Raw genomic sequence first — 23653 nt, forward strand, 5'->3', positions numbered from 1 at the left:
GCCTCCTAGATTACATCTTAATTAGTAAAGTAGGTATTATAAATGTTTATATATCCTTATAGAACGTATTTACTATATATAGTAAAAGATCCTAAATATAAGTATTACCTATTATAAGAGAAGATACCAAGGATTTTTAGTACTTAAGAGCTAGCTACCTTGGATTAGAAGCGTTAAAAAACGCTTATTAATAATACTAGAAACGTCTATATCAAGGGGATAGTATATATTAAATATAAAAGCTATACTTATACTTATATAGGTAAAGTTATCTTAAGGAAACTACCTAAGCAGAAGTCTATATAACTATTCTAATAAGTAGCCTAGGATCTATTTAATTATCCTAAAGCGATTAATAGATTATAATAGCTACTTATAATTATTAATAAGTATAGTAGGAAGCTCTTCTCTTTCCTATTAATAATAAAGTTACTAGACTAGATTATAGGAGTTATCTAGAATTTCGAGAGCTAGGTAAGATACTAATATAGGCTTGCTATCTATAATATTAAGTAGGATAATAATACTACGATAATTAGTTTAATAGGACATATACTAATATACTATTAGACTTAGGCTATAGAGAATAATATTAATCTTAAACTCTTACCTTTATATACCTATAAGCCTAATAGACTAGTAAAGTAAGTAGGGTAAGAACTAATCTTATACTTAATTAAGATACTAGATAGCGCGAATCTACCTATAAAGCCCTAATTAGAAAGCGTTTAAGTAGTAATATACTTATATATAATAAGCCTAAGCTATATTTACTTATTTAAAACTCTTAATAAGGTACTCTATAACTAGTTTAAATAGTACTTTCGCTAGTATAAACCTAGCTTGATAATTACATTAATTAGTAACTTATATCTAGATTAGAATAGTATCTTTATATATAGATATTAGGTATATATCTTCTATAAGGATAGGGAAGCTAAGTAGCGTATAAAGGACTTTAAGGTACTACTATACGGGCTAACTAGGTATCTTATAGGATATTATATATCTAATATCTATCGTGTTTAGATATCTAAGCTTAATAGCGTCATTATAACTTATAATGTTCGCTTTAATAAGAAGACTTTCTATTATCTAGGTAAAGAGTAGCTAATATAGCCGTTACTAGTAGTAGCAAGCTAGGAAGTTAATTAATTTGATCTTAGCAAAGATTCCTAGGATACTAACTTTCTCTAGTAAGTATTATAATAGACCTACTAACTAGTAGAAGACTCTATTATAGTAGCTTAGTTACCTCTATTATAGGAGAGTCTAGCGGTAGAATAACCTCTCTAATAGGGTTAAGACTTAGGGGTAAGGGAGCTCTCTAATATATAGCTTATAAGTAAGTAATTAGAGATTCTTATAGTAGAGATATAAGTAATAGACAAACTTACTAAATAGATAGAGAGCTTTAAAGGACTCTTGACCCCTAAATATATACCTAAGCCCTTAGTAACTTGCCCTATACCAGCTAGTAAAGGGGATATCTACTAGGAAGTAGGAGGGTTTAAATCAAGGCCTTCCTAATTACTAGCTAGCTAACTAGACGCTAGGGAGAGCAGGGGAGCCGCCGAATCGGGCAGAGGAATACCTTCTATAGAAGAATTAAGTATATATAACAAGTAGATAGAAGACCTAGAAGCTAGGGACGGTACTACTAATATATTATACCTAGCCGTAGAACAGGAGGAATAGAGCGTTAAGTGAAGTCTAGATTAGCTAATGTATCCCCTAGAGCGTAAGAACGAAGGAGATAATATTTAGCGACCTCCTATATAGAGAGGCAGAGGTAGGAGGAGGGCTTATAAGCCTAGGGACCCTATATAGTTAAGCGAAAGGCTATAAAATAAAGAGAGGGTTAATTATTACTACTCCTTTATCTATATAATAAAGGAACTTTAGTAATACTTCTATAAGACTTACCTACCTAATTAATAGGAAGCTTACCTAGAGGACTAGAGCATTTGAACGGTATATATAGTATTTACTACTATTATATAATAAAAGGATATTATATACCTTAGAGTAGCTATAAATAAGTTATATTAGTATATTAACGATCTTATCTATATTCCTACTAATTAGTAAGACCTATATAACTACCTATTAAGATAATAATTTAAAGATATAGCTTATAAGGAGATATATAACTTAGAGAGTATAGGAATATAAAAGATCATCTTATATAAGTAGGTAAAAGCGCAACCTATACTATTAAAATACATCTTTATAAACCACACCACCCGAAACATTACATCTTTGCAAATACCCTACCAAAACATATAAAACTACTATCGCTAGAAAGCTTACAAGAAACGCTATCTAACGGTACCACTCTTAACCACATGCAAGCCGTTACAGCTATACGACGGGCATCGCGAGCACAAAAGCCGAACCTGACCGTAACCCGACCATACCTCACACAACCGTCAAAATTTTCGCCGTATAGACTACCTAGCACCCCTATACACGACGTCGACTTAAGGCCTAATACCGAGCCACTAAGTAGGGAGGCCTATAGCTTCGAGCTAATCAAAGGGGGGCTTATAACAGGCCTACCCTACCCCGGATATTAAGGAACTAAGGGGTCTAGTTACATAACTAGTCGACCTTATACCAAGCCCTAAACGGGGCAAGGTATAAGACCTTGCCGATAGGCTCCTACTAGGCCTTATGACTACCATTATAGGCCCGGTTCCAAATGTATAGGAAATCGTGGCCGAGGAAGTTAGAAAGGGGCTTAAAGAAGCCCTTAAGGCTACCCCCCGCCCTACCTAGGCGTAGATAGCTATAGGGCTATAACAGGGGGTAATAGGCCCCCAAGGAGGCCTACTATCGGCTAAGGTAGTGCTGTTACGGGCCTTACGGGAGGTTATAATACGGAACACGAGCCTATAGGAGGACCTTAAAGCCTAAACCCTAGCTAAGATAGTCTAAGTAGTTAATAGAGCTTCTAACTACTAGGGAGCTATCGTAGCTAGGAAGCTCCTAAGTAGGGATATAGTAGTAGTCTTCAAGGATAAGGCTACCAAGGATTAGTATTTAGCTAATAAGCGATAGGTAGCTATAGCCTTCGGAGAGGAGGCTAGGGAGGTTAGTAAGGCCTATATAGTCCTAGCCAAAGGAATTCGGAAGGAAGAGCTATAGGGGATTAATAAATAAGACTTTAAGGGGGCTATAGGCCTATACTTGATCGAAACGGTCAAATTCTAGCTACTAAAGAGCCTATAAAGAAAGTAGGCCACAGTATTCCTAGGCTTATAAGACCTCGAAGAAGCCTAGAAGGCCTATAACGAGGGTATAGTCTAGGATACCTAGGTACTAGACTACGAACCTTACTAGGATACTCTAGAGCTAAGGTAGTACTATAGGTGTTAGAGCTTCGGCTATACCTAATGGTACTATTAGCGGCCGGCCTATTATAGCTATTATAGTATAAAGGCCTATAGGGAGGGAGGGAAGACTAGGGAGGCCTAGTGCCCTACCTACTCTAACTAACTCCTTTATAAATATACGGCCTGTAGTAGCCCCTATATAGCCTAGTATAGGGGCTACCTAAAGAAAGTTAAAGCCTAGGAGAGGGCTAGGGAGGCTTACTAGTATAGACCCTAGACCTTCTAACTACTAAAGTAACTATACCAAAAGGTAACCTTTAAGTTTAGTAACTAATTAGAAGACGACGACTACTACCAAACCGGGGCTAAACGCCCCCGTAGAAGGCCTACTCTAGCCTAGTAGGCGGCTAGAAACGCCTTATCTAATGCCTAATAGACCTATATCTCCTTACTATAGCCTAGAGCCCCCTCCTAGGGGGCAATAGCTATTAAGCTTACTACTACTATACCCCTATCCTCTACTCTAGCTACCTTAAATGTAAATTAAGATCTTCTAGTAGAATACCTAAGGTAATAAATAGGCCCTTAAGGTCCTACTAGAGGAGGCTAAATATAATCTACTAGCTATCTAGGAACCGTAGATTAACTAGTTTATAGGGTTAATATACTGTCCCTAGGCCTTAAAATACTACCTAGTTTATAAGCCTAAGGGCAAGGCGGCTATTCTAGTAGCTAAACGGTTCCTAGTTAGCTAGTAAGACTACTCGGCAGAGGAGAACTAGTATAGGGTAACCTTTCCGACCCTAGGAGAGAAGGGGTTTAAACTCTAGTCAGTCTATAATAGCAAGGGCAAATAGGCCCTCTTATAGGACCTACTAGCCCTACCTAGGCTAACCTACCCCCTAGTTCTTATAGGCGACTTTAACCTTTACTACCTAGTCTAGGACCTATTTAATAGGCTTAGCCCGGGGGCTAGGGACCTCCTTAGCCTTATAGACTAGTAAGACCTTGACCTACAAACGCTATATAGCTAGGTTACCAGGGCCCCCTAAGGGGACTAATGTAGCTAGCCTTCTATAATAGACCTATTCTAGGCCTCGGCTAGGCTAGAAACGACCTATAGGGATATCGTAGAACATGGGAAATCTAACTACTACCTATAGGCCCTAAACGTCTCCCTCTAGGGGACTAACGGGCCTATACTAGCTAGTAAAGGGTAGGACTAGAAGAGCCTAGACAAGGAAGTCACGTAGGCCGAGGCGGCCTACCTCCTACTCCGGCTTAGTAGGTAGGTATTAGCCCCGGCCGGGCCTATCTTCTAAGGCCTAGAGGAGCTTTTATAGGCCTTTAATAGGCTTATAAAGGCCCTTAAGGAGATAGCTATAGTCTCGGCTCTAGTAAAGAAGGCTAGTATAGGTAGTAAACGAGCTCGATAGTAGACGAAGGAGGTTTAAGAGGCCTAGAAGAGGGCTAAGGAGGTAGAGAGGGCCTATAGGGGCACCCTAAACCCCTATATATAGGAGGCACTTCGGTAGGCTTTATAGGACTAAGCTAAGACTATTACGGCCGCGAAGACTAAGAGCTAGAGAGCTACGCTATAGGAGGTAACTAACCGGCCAGACCTACTATAGAGGCTAGAGTAATAGGCAAGGCTATAAAGCTACCTACTAGTCGACCCTCCGAAGCTCCTAGCCTTTAAAGGAGGGCTTATAACCTACTAATAGAAGGCTAGGGCACTAGCTGACAAGTTCTTCCTAAACCTAGAAGTAGACCTATTAGATATTAATAACCTGGATCTAAACGACCACTAGGAGCCAAAGTTCGAAATGAGCTAGGAGGTTACGGTAGGCGATATTAGGGTAATACTAGCTAGAGTAGCCCTATAAAAGGCCCTGGGGGAGGACCTCCTCCCTATAGGCCTCCTAAAGGCCTATAGGCGGCCGCTCTACCGGATACTAGCTATACTAGCCTTAGAGAGCTTATAGCTCGGCTATTTCCTAGCCCGGTTTAAAAGGGCCAAGATAGTAGTCCTCTATAAGCCTGGCAAACCCCTATAGGCCTACTTTACCCCGGGTAGCTATAGGCCTATAATGCTCCTACTAATAGTAGGCAAGGTATTAGAGGCTATAGTAGCCTAGAAGGTAACGGCCGTTATAGAGGCCTATAAGCTTCTCCCGGCCGAGCAGATAGGTAACCAGGAATATAGGTCTACCAAACTAGCCATTTGGCTTATTACGGCCTAGGTTTAGGAGGCTTAGAGGTATAAGGCAGCTACCTCCCTCCTATAGCTCAATATCTTAGGGGCTTTTGATACTATTAATTATACCCGACTACTAGCCACTCTATAGAGCTAGGGCTTCCTAAAGTGGTTAGTAGTCTAGGTTAGGGAGTAGCTATAGGATAGGGTAGCTATCCTTTACTTCGATAGCTAAAAAACAGAGGATATAGTAGTAAAGGCTAGGGTCCCCTAGGGGTCACCCCTCTCCCCTATACTATTTATCCTCTATATAGCCTCCCTCTACTAGGCTATTTACTAGGCTAGCCCTACGGTTAGTTTGGTAGGCTTTACCGACAATATTAACCTTCTAACCTTTAGAAAGGCTAAGGAGGCCTATAACGGCTAGCTATAGAGGGCTTAGGAGGCCTACCTATAGTAGGTAAAGACCTAAGGTATAGCCTTTACCCTAGAAAAGTATAAACTTATTTACTTTAATAGGGGCTAGAAATAGTAATTACGACCGCTAGAGCTCCTACGGCCTAGAGGGGGTATTACTACTATAGCCCTATCAAAGTCGGCTAGATTCCTAGGGGTCTAGCTAGACTAGAGGCTACAATAGAGCCCTTACTATATAAAGGTAGCTAAGAAGCTAGAAACCTAGGAGTTTGCCCTAACTAGGCTTACCGTAAAGACCTAGGGCCCTAGCCTACTATAGGCTTACAAGGTCTATACTAAGTATATCTATAGCGCCCTAGCTTATAGGGCCTTAAACTTCTATAAGCCTACTAAGCTAGAGGGCAAGCCGGAAGGCCCCGCTAGGGAACTATTAAAGGCCTAATATAGGGCCCTTCGAGTAGTTACTAGGGCCTATAAGGCTACCTCTATCCGGTACCTCGAAATGGAAGCCTAGGTACTACCCCTTAACCTCTATCTTAATAAGAGGCTAGCTAACTTCAAAGCTAAACTCGATTAGCCGCTCTTATAGGCTAGGGTAGGTCTAGGGGCCCCCTAGGTCCCTACAAGGGCTCTTATCTAATAGGCCTATAATAGGCTTAGCCAGAGGTTCCAGAAGAGAAGGGCTAGGGCAAGGGGCTAGGAGCCGAAGCCTATAGCCCTAGAGGTAGCAAGGTCGACAGTCCGGTAGTAGGTTTAAGAGGGCTATAAAGGGGGTTAACCCCCCCTATAGACCCTATAGAGGAGGCTATAGGCTATAGAACTAGCCGTGATAGCTAGCTAGAGCAACCGCTAGAGGGCCGACCAAGCCGGTAAGAGGATATAATATATATTAGATAAGGACCCCCTATACCTAGTTTTTACGGGGGAAGGCCTATAAAAGCACCAGGGCCTAATAAAGGCCTAGAGCTCCCTATTAGTATAGGCCCGTATAGGGGCTATTAGCCTCTATAACTTCCTATTTAGGGTTCAAGTCCTAGGGGTCAGTACCCCCTACTATGCCTATAGCTAAGGGAGGGAGACTGTCGAGCACCTTGTTATTTGGTGCCCGAACCTACTAAGAAGCCGAACATAGGAATCCTAGGAAATACGGTCGTAAAGGGACCTAGACCTCGTTTTACGAGGTATAGGGGCCCGTAACCATCGTTTGGCAAGGAGGGTTCTATAGTGGCTAATAGACCTAGGGAGGATTCCGGAATACCGCCTTACGAGGAGGCTAGACCGGGAGGGAAGGCCTCTTTAGGGCTATTCTAGCTACTTCTCCTTTTTATTGTAGTGTATTAGTATTCCGGATCGGGCGTTAAAGGAGGGATAGAGGTTTTTATCTGGCCTATTAGGTACGGTTTCCTTTGTATATAACTAGAGAGGCTCTGGTATGCTTATTAGCATAGCGGTATAGGACTAATAATAATAATAATAATATGTCTTTATATATAAGTTTGATAAGGATAGTTTCTTAGAGAAATATAAGGTAAGGATATATATATAAAGAGATCTATAAGATATTAGCTTAGTAGAAAACATATATATAGCTACTCTAGTAATATAGTTATTCTATATAATAATAGTAATTATAGTATACTTTGACTTAGAAGTTAAGTAGTTTAATATAGTATAAGCGTTCTTTAACGCTAAATAATTAGAAGATGATCCTATTATTTATAAACTACTAGAAGGATTTAAGTAGCTAGGGAAATATATAGAGCTATAAAGAGCCCTATATGGCTTAAGAGACTTACTACTCTTATAGTATAAGGAGTTCTATAAAACGCTTTTAGAACTTGGGATAGAGCTATTAGGAGAAGAGAAATACCTATTCCTAAGCTATAATAAGTATATTATCCTAGTCTTCTATATTAATGACTTTCTAGTCTTCTTCTATAAAAGTAATATTATAGTAGCTAAGTATATAATAGAAGGAATTAAAGCTTGATATAATATTTATAAGCAAGGTAATATTAATTGGTTTCTTAGGATCAAGGTAATTTGAGACTAACCTATATATAAGATATAGTTAGTCTATAACTAATATATTAGAAAGGTAGCGAGAAGATATAGACTAGATATACCTAGTATATATAAGCTAACTCCCTTAAGCTATAAAGAACTTAAGAAATTTAAAGGGAGTATTACTAGTATATAGATCAAAGAGTATTAAGAGCTTATTAGATCAATCTTATATTATATAGTTATATTGTATTTAGATATCGTATATACCTATTTAGTACTATCTTAATACCTAACTAACCTAAGACTAGACTATTTATTAGAAGCGTAGTAGGTAGTAAGATATCTATTTAGGAGTTCTTGCCTATTAATCTAGTATAGAGGCAAATAAGCGCTAGATAGTCTAATGCTTATAATTACTAGGGACGCTTTATACGTAGATAATCTAGATATATAGTATTCGTTATAGGGATATATCTTCTTCCTATTCGGTAGTCCTATTATATAGAAGGCGTTATACTAGGATATAGTTATAACGTCATATACTAAAGCTAAACTTCTACTGCTCTCCCTTATAGCAAGAGAGGCTATATCATTTAAGAAGCTATTTACGGATATTAATCTTAAGCTTAGGGAACCCTAGAATATCTACTATAATAATTAGCAAACTATATAACTAATGATAGCTAAGAACGAATATATTAATACTTGCCTATAGTATATAGATATCTATAATATATAGTTACGCTAGGAAGTAACGAAAGGAACATTTAAAGTGGTATACCTATTAACTAGTCAGATACTAGTATATAGGCTTACAAAATGACTTGGCTAATAAGCTTTTAAGTACTAAAGAGCCTTCTTTAATCTTTAAGATATTAGTTATAGGCTTATATAAATAGGGGAGTAATATAATAAGTCGAATTTAATAGACTAAGGTATATATATAAGTACCTAGAATGCTATCTAGTACTCTACCTAGTATTCCTAGATATATCTATATAACCTTCTACTATTATTAGCTATTACTAGGATTAATAGCCTTACCCTTGCCTTTATCCTTACTAGGTAACGATATAGTGCCTAACGTATTATTAGATACGTTAAAACAAGTATTATAACCCTCCTTGATCTTTCCTAATTAGTAGAAGATATCGTAAACATAGTAGGTAATCTTTATAAAATACGCGAGTTTAACCTTATTAAGCTTGTACTCCTCTATATTGTCCTTAACTTGCTTAGGGGAGACACCAGCACGCTTAAGGTCATTCTAAAGAACTATATATAACTTCTTAAGATCCTATATATAACTATTAGCAGCTTGCCTATATGTCAGGGGTAGGGGATCTAGGAACTTATAGAAGCCTTAGCACTATCTAGTAGAGCCTTTGTCAAATCCTTTGCCAACCTAATATAAGAGGTAGGACTATTTTAATTAGTATAAGTATTACAAGAGCTATTAGACATATAGGCAATCAGTATATATATCCTTATACTTATAGTAACTATAGGTATAATAATAATAGTAGGAGCTAGTACCGGAATAATTGTAACATTTGCTAAAGGAACATCCTACTAGAGTCAACTATATATATATTCTATAGGGCACCTTATAAAGCTTGTTAACTTTAATGTTACTATATTCTATTAGCTCGAACGATCTTAATACGATAGGTAGAGCGCTTGAAACTATAATAGAGTTGCTATTATTAACTAGAAGAAACCAAACTACGCGAAATTGCTTAAAAACGCTAGATTTACTAGAATCGCTAGAGTACTACAATACTAGCCATAGAACAAAGAAGTACTTATAGGGTAGACCCTTTAACGTACTTACGCTTCTTAGGTGTAACAGGAGTAGGAGCTAGCCTGCTAGCTACTATAGCCGAGCTCAAAGTAGCTATAGAAGCGTTACCTAGATTAGCTAAAGCTATATTATTCGTGATAGGTATAGATAATAAGTCATCTGTAGATATAAATATAGAAGGTGTTATTTTATAGTTATTACAATTAATACTATTAATACTATTACTACTATAGTTATAATAGCTATATTCAAACTATTGTAGCTTTAAAGGAATCGCGTAACTATACTCGGCTCTTTTAGACTTCTAAATGTAGAAGGTAGGCCTCCTAAAGGAGCTATCGAGGTATAAATGACAAAGGATATAACACTAGGAATAGTATCACTATAAAGCGTAGTTAAACGACTACCGCGTTTAACTAGGGGGTGTATCAAAAGCTATAGAGCTTCTAAAAGTATTAGCTATACGTATATTATAGTTATATAAGGCTGTTTAACGCATTAGCTAGTTCCTTTATCTATAAATATCACTCGTTTTTGTCTCCTTTGTATATAGTTTAATAAGGCACTTTTCCTTCTGTATAGCTACCTACTATAGAGACTATCTATAATGCTCCTAGAGCTTACTACTACCTTTGGTAACTATTAATAATATAGGTAAGATACTATAGATATAGGGCTATCCTATTATTATAAATATAAGCTAACTATAATATATAGGCCTATGCTTACTAATAAGTCTATACTAGTCTCCTAGAATGATACTGTTTCACTAATAGGCACGGCCTCGGAAAAGGAGAATAGCCGGTTCGGGGTATAAAATGTATCTATTAGTCTATAGATCCAAAAGGGATGTTTTTCTCCCCAAGGATCATTCTACGGGGATACAGAAGGGTAATCTGCTAGTCCTAGAACAATTGACTCTTACTGCTCTCATTACTAATTCGAACCCTCTTCGAGGGGTCTCCATAATAGTGCTATCTTTCTTGACAATTAGCCTAGTCGTAGGCCACCCTGATACCTATCGACATAAGATAGAATGAGAGAGACCTCAGCAGGGTCGGCGTCTACAGTCACAGTAGATATATACTCAATACTACCTAGAACATAGCATTCTTGTTCATCTCCCCAGGCCCTGCCTTGACCTACCCTACCAGCCTATAACTTTGTGTCCCATCCCGTCTACTGATTAATTCACAGAGTGCATCCTCTCGAGGCCAGGATCCCGATTGGCACCTAAGTTTTGTCGCCATTGCTGACTTCGACGTTCTGGCCGAACCCTTGAATTGTCTGGTTGTCAACCAGGCGCCCGGGTAATATGGCGGTCTTGAGCGCCCCCTTGATGGAGTTCCTCGTCTGTATGTCAACCACACTATCGGTCCGGTCGTGAGGTTCTCGACGTTCCTGGTCCTGGTTGTTACGTTCAATATGTTTCATACCCGAGGGCAGTTCCCAGCCTCGGTCATAAGACTTTGAGCTCACCTGCTATATACGCTGGGGGTTATTCCTGTATATTTAGTACTTCTGATTGTATGCTTGGTTACCTCGCGCTTTCGGTGATCATGCGTAACGTGAAATACCGTTTCTAACTAGCGCCTGCCCCTTCCGCCCCTAGGCTCTGACCTACCACGGGAAAATTTTGGCCTTCTTTTGTTTTCCTCTTGTGTTGTACCCATAACCGGTGTTCTTTCTGCTCGTCATATAGTTAGCAACGATTAACAGGACATTCGAGCGACTGGTCTAAGCACGTGTTATGTGGCCATTATTCCATTGAGCCCATTGACACGTTCGGGTGCATTCCCACGTATCTTGACATGAGGATAGTGATTTCCGCCATTCATGTCTCACAATATTTCAGTCACTTGGGGCAGCTCTTAGTTTACCGGTATTGAAAGCGCGCCGGCAACCCAGGCAGCCGAAGACCCCGGCCCCTCGATGGGGTTTGAGGGCCATTCCCATTATTGCGCCCGCGATCCAAATGTCTACGCCGTCCCCCAGGAGCCTACAGACATCGTCTTTACATTTCAAGGTAAATCTGACGGTGAATGATATAGCAATCTAGCGTCACAGAGCCCTCGTTCTTCCTAGGTTCGATCCATGTTGGGAGCAGAGGCGCCATGGAGCTAATTCTTTATTCGGTTCTACAAGTATAAGTGGCTAGTGACAAGGTTTTGCACCAGTTCTCTTTCCGGAGCCAGGTCTTCGTTTGATGCCCCCGGCGAGGAATTCACGCGCTCCAACCCAGGCTTCTTGCAATTTTACGACTCTGATATCTGCTAGCATCCGTTTCTGATCGTACGTTGATGGTCTTGGCCCCTCGCTTCCCCTTTGCAGTCGAGATCATTTCCCAAACAATGGCCGACCGAGCCATGCTGTGGCATGAATAGACGATATTCCCCTGTGGCAGCTGGTCCCAACTGTAGGACTATAGGACTATACACACGCCTTGTCAAAGTCCTTGTATTCCCGAGCTACACACTTATTTGCAGGTTATGCAAGGGGGGGGGGGGTACGTCAAACTTGGATTGGAACATCATGATCCAATCCCGCGGATTTGAGTTTCAGTTCGACGTCCCTACGCAGGTAGGTCAGCTTCGTTCGGGCTGGTTCCAAAAAGGATACACACTGGGAAAAATCAGACCTACGCGGACTGCCCTGGCAAGGATCGTCCAGTCGAGCCCCAGATAGGAACCTGGTTGCTAAATTCCTAGAAAGGAACCTCCTCCTTACACGTCGGCCAAGCAAGGTGGAGGAAAAAGGAGAACTATGACATCTAATCCCTATCGAGAGTAGTGTCATGTCCGCAGCCTCCAGCAGAAGGGGTTGAAATGACTGGCGCGTGTTCAGATGGGATGATACACTAAGTAAGCACTGATACGGCCTATATTTCACCACATCACCAGGAGCCGCCGCCAGCCCCACCTAACTAGCCAATCCCACGGCGTGAAAACGCATATGGACAGTGACTTTTTATGCGGCTTCGGGTTTCTAGGTTCCTTGTAGAGTCCGGGCTCCCTGCGTTTGCCCTCCAGTGTCTGGCCAGGACTCCATCGAGCGGTTGGTCTCTGCCAACAACAGGCGAAACAAGATGGGAAACGAGACAACCAAAGCTGCCCTAAGGTACGTTTCACCTAGGTTTTCGAGGCCTATGATGGTTGGCGGGAAGCGGGACAGGAACGTGCAGCTACATGACACGAGATTGAGGAATAGTACCCTAGCCGTCCTTGATTTGTTTGTCTACCGGACGCGGTATTCCGTATTCATACCAGGCTACACTGGTTGAAGACACTGATAGTCGTTCATACTCGGTGTCGAGTTACCCGTGTCCCACTTTCCCAGCACAGCACGGCACGGCAATTCAGGTGCGTACGGACAGCTAGCTCGACTACAGCCGCCCAGGCCGTGGATGGACCCGTCCGATAGAAAATCAACTTCCCAGTTACTCACCTCAACTGCCCTGGCTACATAGACGTCGATAGGACGCGAGGGGATATGTCATGATAATAACTCTGAATGATACAACGCAATGACCGACCCCAGCCGTTCCGCCACCCCCCCGACTTGCGGGTTGGGCATGCCAGCGGCGGGACAGCAGCGGCGGTAGCCCTTATTGCAAAACGACATGCCCAAGTCCAATTGGAACGCCACTAGGATGCAGTGTACGAGGACCGGAGTCCTCCAAGAGCTTATATTACACAGGCGACCGTGTCACCGCTGCTTCTTCCTTCATGGGCAAACACCAATCTTGCCACCCCTTTCCTCTCCAAATTTCGTAGAGAACACCCGACCCAGCCAAGGCCTAGAGGAGCATTTTGCGGGGGTCCTCAATGTACTCCTTAACCTTGACCAGGAACTGCACCGCCTCCCTGCCATCCAGCAGACGGTGATCGTAGGTGAGGGCAAGGTACATCATTGGGCGGATCTCCACTTTGCCGTTTACGGCCACGGGGCGATCCTTGATGGCGTGGAGGCCGAGCACCGCACTCTGTGGCAGGTTAATGATAGGAGTGCCCATAAGGGAACCGAAAACCCCTCCGTTACTGATGGTGAAAGTACCGCCAGCCATATCCTCAATCGTAAGTTTGCCATCACGAGCCTGCGTTCTAAGTGTCAGCACAAACCAGGGGCAAGCAAGCATAGCTGTAGGACCATACCTTCTTGCCCATCTCGGCAATAGCCTTCTCGATCTCAATCATGTCCATGGTCTCTACGTTGCGTACAACGGGGGTAACAAGGCCCTTCTCTGTTGCGACGGCAACGCTGATATCGACGTAGTCCCTATAGACGATGGTGTCGCCACCATTGGGGCCCTCGATTGATGCATTAACTACCGGGATATCGCGCATAGCGAGAACGCAAGCGCGAGAGAAGGCGCTCATGAAGCCCAGCTTCACGCCCGTCTTCTTCAGGACCTCATCCTTGTACTTATTGCGGAACTCAATCAGGGCCGACATGTCGACCTCGTTGAATGTGGTCAGCGAGGCAGCAGTATTCTGGGACTGCTTGAGGCGCTCCGCGATGCGGAGACGCATCCGGTTCATCTTCACCTTCAAAGTCTGTCAGCGCAAAGTACGGCAAACGTGAAACCTCACTGGTGGGTGACCTACCCTCCTCTCTTCCCGGCTACCCAGAGTGGCAGGAGCTTCGGTGGTGGCTTTTGCCGGTTTGGCCGGCTGCTTCGGCGCAGCCGACTCTTCCTTCGCTGGGGCAGATGGTGTAGCCGGCTTCGTTTCCTGCGGCTTGGGCTCTGGCGCCTTCTTTTGCTCCGTTTGTTTCTCGGGTGCCAGCTCCTTGGGCGTCTCCTTAGGCGTCTCTTTGGCCTCCGTTGCGGCCGGCTTATCGCCCGACGGCGCGCCACCGAGCTCAATGCGCACCAAATCCTGGCCGACAGTGACAGTGTCTTCCTCATTGGCCAAGAACTCTTTAATGATGCCGGCTTCTGGTGCGTTCACGGCAACATCGATCTGCCATGGTGTGGTACGTGAGTCAAATGCGCACTTGCAGCCAATGTAGAGTGTTTACACACCTTGTCCGTTTCAATCGTTGCAATCTCCTCATCCTGCTCAACAAAGTCGCCAATAGACTTGTTCCACTGTTTCAAGGTGCCCTCGCTGATCGACTCGGCCATCGTCGGCACCTTGACAATCGTATCGGCGTAGGTCCGTACATGCTGAAATTGCAGAGGGAGTTGGCGTAGTGCTGAGCTCGTGTTGGAGAGCGAAAATCTAGGAGCGGTACGAGCCGCGAGCCGAAGTCCTCGGTAGAGCATGATGGCGACGTTTGAGCAGTCAGAACCGGGCAGAATTGGTTGCGGGAATTCGTGGCGGATGCGGGAATGGCTCGGCTTCGGTGTTCAGGATCTGCAGCAACGTGGATAACTTCCTGGACAGGGGATAAGGCAAATTGACCTAGTTGTGTACAAAGAGAAGGAGGGAAGCACGAGGCACTGTTGTGTTTTGATGCGCCGTTTACAGACAAGAGGGAGGAAAAATTAACTACAGGAGCCTGTTGGCGGAAACAGAATCCCAGCCTCGAATCGAAGCAGGGTTGCAAGGAGCACAAGCAGCCCGAACGGCGCTGCCGGCGCCATCGCCCACTGGCCCGATGACCTCAGCCTGCAGCAGCTTTGCCATAGGTAGGTAGCCTGCCAAGAATAACTAAGGTCCACGGCTTTTCGCGTGGCTCGGCGAAATGGAACGGGCAAGCTTCTCTGGGCGCGAGGTACTTTGCACAACTCACCCAAGCGCCGGCAGGACTGTTGCCTGAGGCCTCGACAAGATCGCTTGACGAGGCGGGCCGAAGACCCACCATGTATGCCTCAGGCTCAAAGTCTTCCGGAGCTCACCAATCCACTTCGCGAATTGAGCTCAGCGCAGACCCAGAACCGTGAAGCTGCAACAAACCCGAAGCATATTCAACATCATTCAACATCGCTAGCGCATTTTCGACCGTGTCCGGGTGCGAATTGGTATATTGAACCAAGAGCGACCAGGTGAACTGCTACGGGCACTGCATTCACCGGGCGTTGGGCGCTAAGAGATAGCAGAGAACACGCCGCCCATCATGTCCTCAAGACAGGCTGCGCTGTCAGTTCCATGCCCTTACCGGGGATAGCCGGTGAATGGACGTTGCTAACAAGAAACCCAGGTCGCTCTACCGCCGCTCGTTGAAGCTCGCCCTCGACTGGTCGGTACAGCGTCATCTCTGGCGCGGCCAGGCTCTCTATATCCGTTCGCTGTTCGAGAAGAATCGGGATGTCAGCGATCCGAGATTACAACGGGTGCGCAGCAACCTTCTTGATTGATAGAATTACGACGAATGATAGGAGATTGACATGGGATACTGCACAGGCGTTGCTAAAGGAGACCGAGAAACTGCTGGAGAAGTGGAAACACCCGGACCCCTACGTCCACCCTACCGCTCCTGGAGGTGCGAATTGTTCATGGCATCACCTTCCCTTCTGGCCTACGAGACTAACAGAGTTATGCAGGATCGAAATACGAGAGAAACCTCCCGGCGCCCCACCTGGATCGTAAGTTGGCTTGCTTTGCGCGTCTCACTCAAATTAGCTGACAGGCTTTTGCAGCTCCCCCCCAGCTCAAGTTTTGACGGGCTCTTTGGCGACGAATCTCTCGTACATAGGAATTCGCATATATCAAGGCATGGGAAAGTCTGTGCGATGCCGGGTTCAAATGCACTTATCATCGTAAAGAGTCCTATGGCACTACTGGGTAATCTGTGCGATGCAATTTCGTAAGCGACAAAGACTCTCGGTGCCGTCAACAAGTCGCTTCCAATGCAGACATCAACTCGAGCAAACTGTGTCAGGGTTTGGATGTTCAGAGGATATTCTCATTCATAACCATGACCATGCCCATCATGGAATTAATGTACAGCCCAAACACGCGCGAAAAGCAACCAATGACCCGAAACCGTGACCCCGATATCATGAACCCAGCGTGCCGACCAGAAAATAAAGCAAAAGAACCCAACCGCGAAAATCAGAGCTCCTGCGACAAGTTCTTGCCGGTCTTGCCGGTCTTCTTCGGCAGAAGGTCTGGAAACAAAGTCAGATTTGCGCATTCAATATCGGCTGGTAAGGCAACGTACTCTGGTGGATGTTGGGGAGGACACCACCCTGGGCGATGGTGACGTGCCCGAGAAGCTTGTTCAACTCCTCATCGTTCCTGATAGCGAGTTGCAAGTGACGCGGGATGATACGCGTCTTCTTGTTGTCGCGAGCGGCGTTGCCAGCCAGCTCCAGAATTTCAGCGGCAAGATACTCGAGAACGGCAGCCAGGTAAACGGGAGCACCGGCACCGACACGCTGGGCGTAGTTGCCCTTCCGGAGAAGGCGGTGGACACGACCGACAGGGAACGCGAGACCGGCCTTAGATGAACGACTACAAAAAGTTAGCCAACTGCCAGAGCAACGAAACGGGCATCTGGGGGGGGTTCAAGGCTGAACCATGCCCAACTGCACGAAGGCGCGGGTAGATGACGCGAAAAGGGCACCTACGATTGCGCGTTCTTGGAACCGCTCGCCTTGCCACCGGACTTGCCGCCGCCAGTCATTTTGATTGATGGTCCTTGTCAAAGGATAAAAAAAGTTTTGTGGTTGGTGTAAGGGCGAGGAAGAGCTTGACGCGCGAATGCAGTGATTGATGGGAGAACGGAAGTTGGTTGAGTGGGAGTTGGAAGAAGTTGACCCACGGTGGGGGAGGTGGGAGTTAAGTAGTTTTCGCGTAAGGGTGTGGGATCACGGATCACTCGCGCCTTTCTCAGGTTGTTGATCAGAGCTGTTGGAGCTAGTCCCAAAACGGTTATGTGCATGGTTGCGATTACACCCAGTTAAAAAAAATATCGGACTGCTTCAGGCTCATTTGATTGGATGCTGATGGAGCCGAGCTCTGCGCCCGCAAGCTTCAAATTCAAAGCGACTTCCCTCCCAACGGGAAAAAAAAAAAAACCGGCTTTAGGTTTGCTCAAGGCCAGGGAAAATAATGCTCTAGGACAGCCTGCTCTCCGAAATCTCGAACGCGTTCTTTTCATCCTCCACCCTGGCTGAGCAAAGCAACCGCCACCAATTCTCAGCTTCCTCCCTCAATTACAGCTTTCACCTCTTCCCTCCATCAAGTTTGGTTTGCAAGGGCTGATAACTGATCGACCTGATTTAGGTAATATAGTGGCTTGATCCTGCTAATTTGCACACTCTCACTCCAACGTCGGTACCCAAGACAGATTCTGATCCAGAATCATCAGATTCCGGGTTTGCTCATCGGTTTCCGTCATTCTGCTTGGCTGGACAAGGTCCTGCAACACTCGAAGTGTTGAGTGCCCGTCGCACTTCCCATCGTTACCCAATCCTCCAGGGTTTTGGATTTGTCCGGCGTTAGTCCCCATCCCCGTATGTGTTTCCATCGGGGTGTTTCCATGCTAGTCGGAAACCTGCTCCCAGATTGCGCAGTTCTTGGGTTCCGGGATTGTCAAGTCTTACTCGGCGATTTGACTTGCCCTGGATTCGAATATCAGGTTCGTCGAGTCTGGGTAACCAATGAATGATTTGGCTAGATCTTAGGCCACAAATTAGGTATGATGGGCTCTTGGGCACTTGAAATAGCTAGTCATCCGGCCCAGCGCTTCCAGTATCTTACCCCGAATATAGCTTGGGATGTACGTTCAAAATCGGGCTTCGAACCGATGATATGTCCTGGTCGAGTGAAATCATTACTGTAGAGTAGAACCGGGGTTGTTATCCCCGGAGGGGTAGCGTGAAGCGGATCCTGGGCCATCAATTACATCTTATGCGGCTCTTCCCGCCCTGCCGGTAGTTCTTGTCCGCATGCGTGCACATGTCACCGCAGGACCTGGTGGCTCTTCCCCATGTCTTGGAAAGCGGATGGGGATGTGTTACAGCTCCTGTGGGCCAATCAAGCGTCATGGGAACCGTAAGGCTGATCGTCTTTCATACACTCCCCCGTCCTTGACCACACCTCTGCCTCCAGGCATTTGAGTTGTTCTCTGACAAGTATTGCAAGCTGGCGCCCGACATGCGCATCGTATGGATGCATCATATCTTTACCCACTCTCTGGTCATGCTTTGATGATTTGAAAGTAACGTGTCGGCCCCAGTACGATTTCCATTTTTGGACGAGGACCATGTAACTCGTAGGCAACGTTTGAGCAGCTGATTGTGCGCTACGAAGTAGTGCTCCCAATTATGCTCTTTTCGTGGTAAGGACTGCGCGAGTTGAGCAATGTTAACAGCTTTCAATGCCCTTTCATGGCTCCTGTATTATGTGGATGAGATCCAGGAGCCACTTGCTGTTGAAGTTGCAGAGCGTGGCACGGACGCTAGCCACAGGAACGCTGATTCTCAGTTGGAGCCAAAAATGAAGTTACGTTCCAGAGTACACGGCTAAGCTGGGGCCATTTTCAAAAATGGTTCCAGGCCAACTTTCGAGGCGAGTTTGCTGGTTTGGGACGTGTAATGACGCTCGGGCCATCGCGTCACCTTGCGCGGTGTATTTTTTTGCCAAATCACATTGCCCGTCGGAATGGATCCACTTTTTGCGCGCTTCCCCCAAATCAGCAGCGCCACTCCTGCCATGCGTGTCCAGCTACAAAAAGGCCATCTTCCCCTCGCCAACTGCGATTCTTCCTCCATCAATCAACTTCTTTTTCCCGCATCACGTCCACAACATCAAGCTCCATCAACGACTTTCAGTCACACCTCATTCTTCGTCAACCGAATCTTAGATCATTTTACAATGGCCCCTAAGGCTGACAAAAAGCCCGCCTCGAAGGCCCCCGCCAATGTGGCCTCCAAGGCTCCGGAGAAAAAGGATGCTGGCAAGAAGACCGCGCCCTCGGGCGACAAGAAGAAGCGGAGCAAGGCTCGCAAGGAGACCTACTCCTCCTACATTTACAAGGGTAAGTTTTCCGCCATGACTGAACGTGCAACATGTGTCGTGTGCTTTTTGCCCCATTCCACGCGCGTAATGGATCGCTGACGACTTTTAAAAGTCCTCAAGCAGGTCCACCCCGACACCGGCATCTCCAACCGCGCCATGTCTATTCTGAACTCGTTCGTGAATGGTGAGTCTCATTCCGATATGCCTCACGGCAACATTGTTCTGACATGACAACCAGATATCTTCGAGCGCGTCGCCACCGAGGCCTCTAAGCTCGCTGCCTACAACAAGAAGTCCACCATCTCGTCGCGCGAAATCCAGACATCTGTCCGCCTCATCCTCCCCGGTGAGCTGGCCAAGCACGCCGTCTCCGAAGGCACTAAGGCCGTCACCAAGTACTCGTCCAGCACGAAATAAGCTGTCGGGTTGGGTTTTGCTTTTCTCTTTTTTTTTCTAGGGCACAGGGTTTGCTTGGCATTTGGGAGTCATGACGAGGCTGGCCAAGGCACGCGCGCCCCTTGGAGTCTCTTAATGCGTCACGGATGGTCTGCTTTTTTGGGGGCAATGCTTTTCACGGTTACGGGGTTTGCGGTTGTACAATACCTGCCTTGACATCAGGGTTTTGGGCGAAATGAACTCGTGCATATGATCAATATCAAATTCCTTTGTGCGTATTAATAAACTTGAACATAAGCGCGGAAGGTGCGAGTGTCACGAGTATAGCGCAAACTGCATGTCATTGCGATCCTTGCACTGTAGCTCTGGAGTGGAATGGCGATGGGCTGAGATGTTGACCACAAACGGGGTTGGCGTGCTTGATGTTGAACACATTATACCTCTTAAAACTAGTCCTAGAGATGTCTTAACCAAGGCCAGCTTTCGAGCGTTTCATAATCTGCGCCACTGGCTCCAGGATGCCCTGGTTGTCCGATGCGCCTAAGGCCATCCCCTTGCTCCAGCCCATCTTCTCCAGCATCGCGCGTCCTTTATTCTCCCGTCCAAGCTCCGGAACAGAAGCGCCCACGATTTCTCCCTCCCGGAAGGTCAGTGCCTTATGTCCAGATCTGCTCCCACCTGTGTTTCGGGTCGAGCCAGTTTTCTGGACCTTAACGTCGACGCGGTGGAAGTATTTGCGATGGATACGCGACGCCATTTGATCCACGTGGCGCGCTGCATCTTCGAATCGGGTCGATGCGTACCGGACCGTTCGGTTCGTCCGATATAGCACGGGACGGCGCTGATCACCCTTGCCGGTGGACTGTGACTTGATGTCGAACTTACTTGCAAGCTCGTGGAGTACCTTGCGCGCATGTTTATCGAGCGGCGGGAACTCGAGGCTGAACTCCGTTAGATTTCACGTTGCCGTCTTTCAAGGTAGCCTACTTACCGTTCCGCGGATCCGACAAGGAATGATGTAAGTTCGAGTTTGATATCGTCCAACCTCATCCCGGATAGGTATTTGACGCGCAGGTCGTCAGGGCCTGCTTCTTTACCCAACAAGCCTTGGGACCGAAGGGTCTCGCGCTCTTGTTTGCGGCTTTTCTTCCTCTCTCGATCTCGCTGCCAGGCAGTCTTCAGAGCTGCCTCAATTTCTGAGTCAGAAACATTGAAGTTAGGTGGCTGCTTGCTGCGTCGCTTGCGCGTCCGCCCGCTGAGATAACCCCAGTCAGCGAGATCAAGACAATCGAAGGCGTCGGCAACTTGGGTAGCGCTGGGGGGTTCGCGTGGTGCCCGACCGGAGTTTGCCTTGAGGACGCGTTTCTCCTTCGATTTTCTGGTGCCCGTATTTGCAAAGGCGCTGGTAAGGAGGAGCAAATCATCGCTACCCACCCCCAGCTCTTCCTGCTCGGAAAAGAGACGGGCAAGAGCCTCATCCTTTGTATCCGCGTCCGTGTCGTGATCGTCATCGCTCTCTACGAAGTCGACCACACCGGTATCGCTGGCGTCCGATTCCGCAAACTCTTCTTCAACTTCATCCAGTGGATTGTCGCCCTTGGGTGACTTTTCTTCTGTGACGCCGAAATCAATCGCATCATCGTCGTCACCAAGATCCCGATGGCAAGTTAGTGGCTGAATCTGGTTCGCGAGGAGGTCATCGTCAGAATTTGCGACCATATTAGCAACGTAATCTGCCAATATCGCATCCTCCTCAGCGTCTTTCATTGCTTTGAGAGCCTGCAAACGTCTGCGCCGGGCCTTTGAACGCTTCTGAGATCCTTGGCTTGGAGGCCTGGTGTTCTGAGCATTTCCTTTCTCGAAACGACTCAATATCACCTCCGAATTATGTTGATTGTGCTCCTCCGGGGGGACGGGAGTAGCCCTAGGAAAATTCTCATTCCCCAAGAGGGGCCTCTGACTATTAGCAGTACGACCTTTGAAAAGGATGATCTCCTCGCTCGAGTCAGATTCGGCGGATGAGGACCTCGGACTCGCAATCTTCGGCGGAGTGATAGAGGGATCAATTGTTGGCTCATTCTCTGCGAGATCAAAGAAGAACAACTCTTTTGTTTCGCCACCTTCGCTTATCGACGGTTGGTCCAAGCTACCTGCCGATTTCGTGGCGAACTCGGTGCTGAGAGATATCTGACCAACGATGTCAACGGCTGTTTCTTCGATGGGCCCTGCCGCAATATCCTCAGCATCATCGGGGTTGGTAGCATCCTGCAGCTGACCGGAGCCCTCAACATCATCAATGACACCCACAGAAGATCTCCCAGGCATGCTGAGCCCAGGTGGATCCTCAGAGAGCAATCTTTCTTTAAGAGGCTCGATGTACCCGGCGCTCACGAATGTCACAGGCTTCTGCCTTAGTTTGGCATCTTCCGACGCCCAGGCTGAAAAGGCCTGATGGGATGCGGTGTGTTTAGCCTCATCTCTCATTGAGAACCCTATCTGAGGTCAGAAACCGTGGCTCCTCGGCAACGAAGGAACCTTGAATACCGTTTGACTGGGAGCTAGCATTGGGAGTTGCAGGGACGAAGCCTGGCAGCTTGCCCCGAGGTGCCGCCAGCCGACCCTGCGAGGCTTTGGCGCTGGGTAAAGACCATCTGCCTCTTCTCGGCGGCATGGTACCGGTGAACCTTTAACACCATATAGAGAACCACGAATGGTTCCGCTTGGACCGAGAAATAGCCAACAAAATTCCTCAATCGCGGTCTTCTTGTGGGAGTGCGTCGTTTTCAGCGTAGGGCAATAATCGTACTCAATCAATTTTCAATAAGGCAACGTCGTGGAAATGGCCTCATTGAGGTGAGGCCGTTTGTGGTGGTTAAGTCGGGAAGTTTTCGACCCGCGGCAGCCTGAAGGGATGTCGTCGGCCGAAAGAGCCACAGACACACTCCACTTAGTACCTACGGGTTAGGGTTGAAAATTGCGGACAGATTATCACATGCCCATAACTAGCGGCGCAGGAATAGAGCCGGGTCGTTACTGCGTACGAGGCTCTCTTATTTCCTGTGTCGTACCTTCCATCTTCCTTGCCTAGCGTTCTATCAAGTTTCACATGGCAACAGCGCAGTTCTGCAAGTTTGTGTTGTCGTGGTGGGTGGTTTACACCAACTCGCACACTATTATTTGAACATTGCACTAACCAAAACAGGCATCGTCGAAAGCAGACTGCTGCATGATTGACGTGCGGATAACGGCCGCCTTGATGGGAGAGGTGGGGCCCTGGGGCATATGACATACACCGGTGGACTCGGCCTCTAGAACTTAACATCTGCACGCAGCCAGCTCTATGACCTTCTCTTTTTGAAACGCGTTCTCCTGAGCCCTCTACAACCTTTCGGGGTACATCAACCAACTAGGAGTCGTGGTGTCCTTGCCTAAGAATTGAACATTCAACAGTTATTGACGCCCACGGCGAATACGGCCCTTCAACGCGGCGGTCGCCTTGCCAGGAACATCTGCGCCGCGAGTACTCCGTACATCACAGAACGATTCTGCCTGCGCTGTTTCACAAACGGCATAGCAAAAGCGC

General features: G+C 46.2%; 5 protein-coding genes across 5 annotated transcripts; 2 read left to right on the forward strand and 3 right to left on the reverse strand.

Moving 5' to 3' along the window:
* Positions 1 to 13559: 13559 nt before the first annotated feature.
* P884DRAFT_194435 (uncharacterized protein) lies at positions 13560 to 15029 on the reverse strand (the record flags this gene model as incomplete). The annotated part of the gene is made up of 4 exons (XM_069437833.1): positions 13560 to 13856; positions 13915 to 14307; positions 14368 to 14724; positions 14787 to 15029. 4 exons carry the CDS (start codon positions 15027 to 15029, stop codon positions 13560 to 13562), a joined length of 1290 nt encoding a protein of 429 aa, XP_069299587.1.
* Positions 15030 to 15520: 491 nt separating this feature from the next.
* Positions 15521 to 16590, forward strand: P884DRAFT_238687 (uncharacterized protein). Its single transcript, XM_069440101.1, has 5 exons — positions 15521 to 15846; positions 15908 to 16040; positions 16111 to 16189; positions 16251 to 16292; positions 16347 to 16590. Exons 1-5 carry the CDS (start codon positions 15824 to 15826, stop codon positions 16367 to 16369), a joined length of 300 nt encoding a protein of 99 aa, XP_069299588.1. The 5' UTR covers positions 15521 to 15823; the 3' UTR covers positions 16370 to 16590.
* Positions 16591 to 16761: 171 nt separating this feature from the next.
* On the reverse strand, positions 16762 to 17335 carry P884DRAFT_195014 (histone H2A-like protein; the record flags this gene model as incomplete). The annotated part of the gene is made up of 3 exons (XM_069437878.1): positions 16762 to 16817; positions 16871 to 17163; positions 17280 to 17335. The coding sequence occupies 3 exons, from the start codon at positions 17333 to 17335 to the stop codon at positions 16762 to 16764; spliced, it is 405 nt and encodes a 134-aa protein (XP_069299589.1).
* A 2060-nt stretch (positions 17336 to 19395) lies between these two features.
* P884DRAFT_290404 (histone H2B-like protein) lies at positions 19396 to 20131 on the forward strand. Its single transcript, XM_069444056.1, has 3 exons — positions 19396 to 19693; positions 19787 to 19858; positions 19913 to 20131. Exons 1-3 carry the CDS (start codon positions 19531 to 19533, stop codon positions 20089 to 20091), a joined length of 414 nt encoding a protein of 137 aa, XP_069299590.1. The 5' UTR covers positions 19396 to 19530; the 3' UTR covers positions 20092 to 20131.
* Positions 20132 to 20530: 399 nt separating this feature from the next.
* Positions 20531 to 22938, reverse strand: P884DRAFT_219111 (uncharacterized protein). Its single transcript, XM_069439396.1, has 3 exons — positions 22615 to 22938; positions 21062 to 22562; positions 20531 to 21011 (listed from the first exon to the last, which is right to left on the reverse strand). The coding sequence occupies exons 1-3, from the start codon at positions 22739 to 22741 to the stop codon at positions 20537 to 20539; spliced, it is 2103 nt and encodes a 700-aa protein (XP_069299591.1). The 5' UTR covers positions 22742 to 22938; the 3' UTR covers positions 20531 to 20536.
* Between the last annotated feature and the right edge of the window lie 715 nt (positions 22939 to 23653).

This window comes from Thermothelomyces heterothallicus (genome assembly GCF_042370625.1).
Source record: "Thermothelomyces heterothallicus CBS 202.75 unplaced genomic scaffold P884_scaffold_5, whole genome shotgun sequence".
NCBI classification, from domain to species: Eukaryota; Fungi; Ascomycota; class Sordariomycetes; order Sordariales; family Chaetomiaceae; genus Thermothelomyces; species Thermothelomyces heterothallicus.

Coding starts and splice junctions, on each gene's coding strand:
- P884DRAFT_238687 (XM_069440101.1), top strand. CDS start 15,824: ATGTCCTCAAGACAGGCTGCGCT. Junction 16,190..16,250: donor CCACCCTACCGCTCCTGGAG/GTGCGAATTGTT, acceptor AGAGTTATGCAG/GATCGAAATACGAGAGAAAC. Junction 16,293..16,346: donor CCCGGCGCCCCACCTGGATC/GTAAGTTGGCTT, acceptor AGGCTTTTGCAG/CTCCCCCCCAGCTCAAGTTT.
- P884DRAFT_219111 (XM_069439396.1), bottom strand. CDS start 22,741: ATGCCGCCGAGAAGAGGCAGATGGTCTTTACCCAGCGCCAAAGCCTCG. Junction 22,563..22,614: donor TGCTAGCTCCCAGTCAAACG/GTATTCAAGGTT, acceptor GACCTCAGATAG/GGTTCTCAATGAGAGATGAG. Junction 21,012..21,061: donor CTTGTCGGATCCGCGGAACG/GTAAGTAGGCTA, acceptor AACGGAGTTCAG/CCTCGAGTTCCCGCCGCTCG.
- P884DRAFT_290404 (XM_069444056.1), top strand. CDS start 19,531: ATGGCCCCTAAGGCTGACAAAAAGCCCGCCTCGAAGGCCCCCGCCAAT. Junction 19,694..19,786: donor CTCCTCCTACATTTACAAGG/GTAAGTTTTCCG, acceptor GACTTTTAAAAG/TCCTCAAGCAGGTCCACCCC. Junction 19,859..19,912: donor TCTGAACTCGTTCGTGAATG/GTGAGTCTCATT, acceptor CATGACAACCAG/ATATCTTCGAGCGCGTCGCC.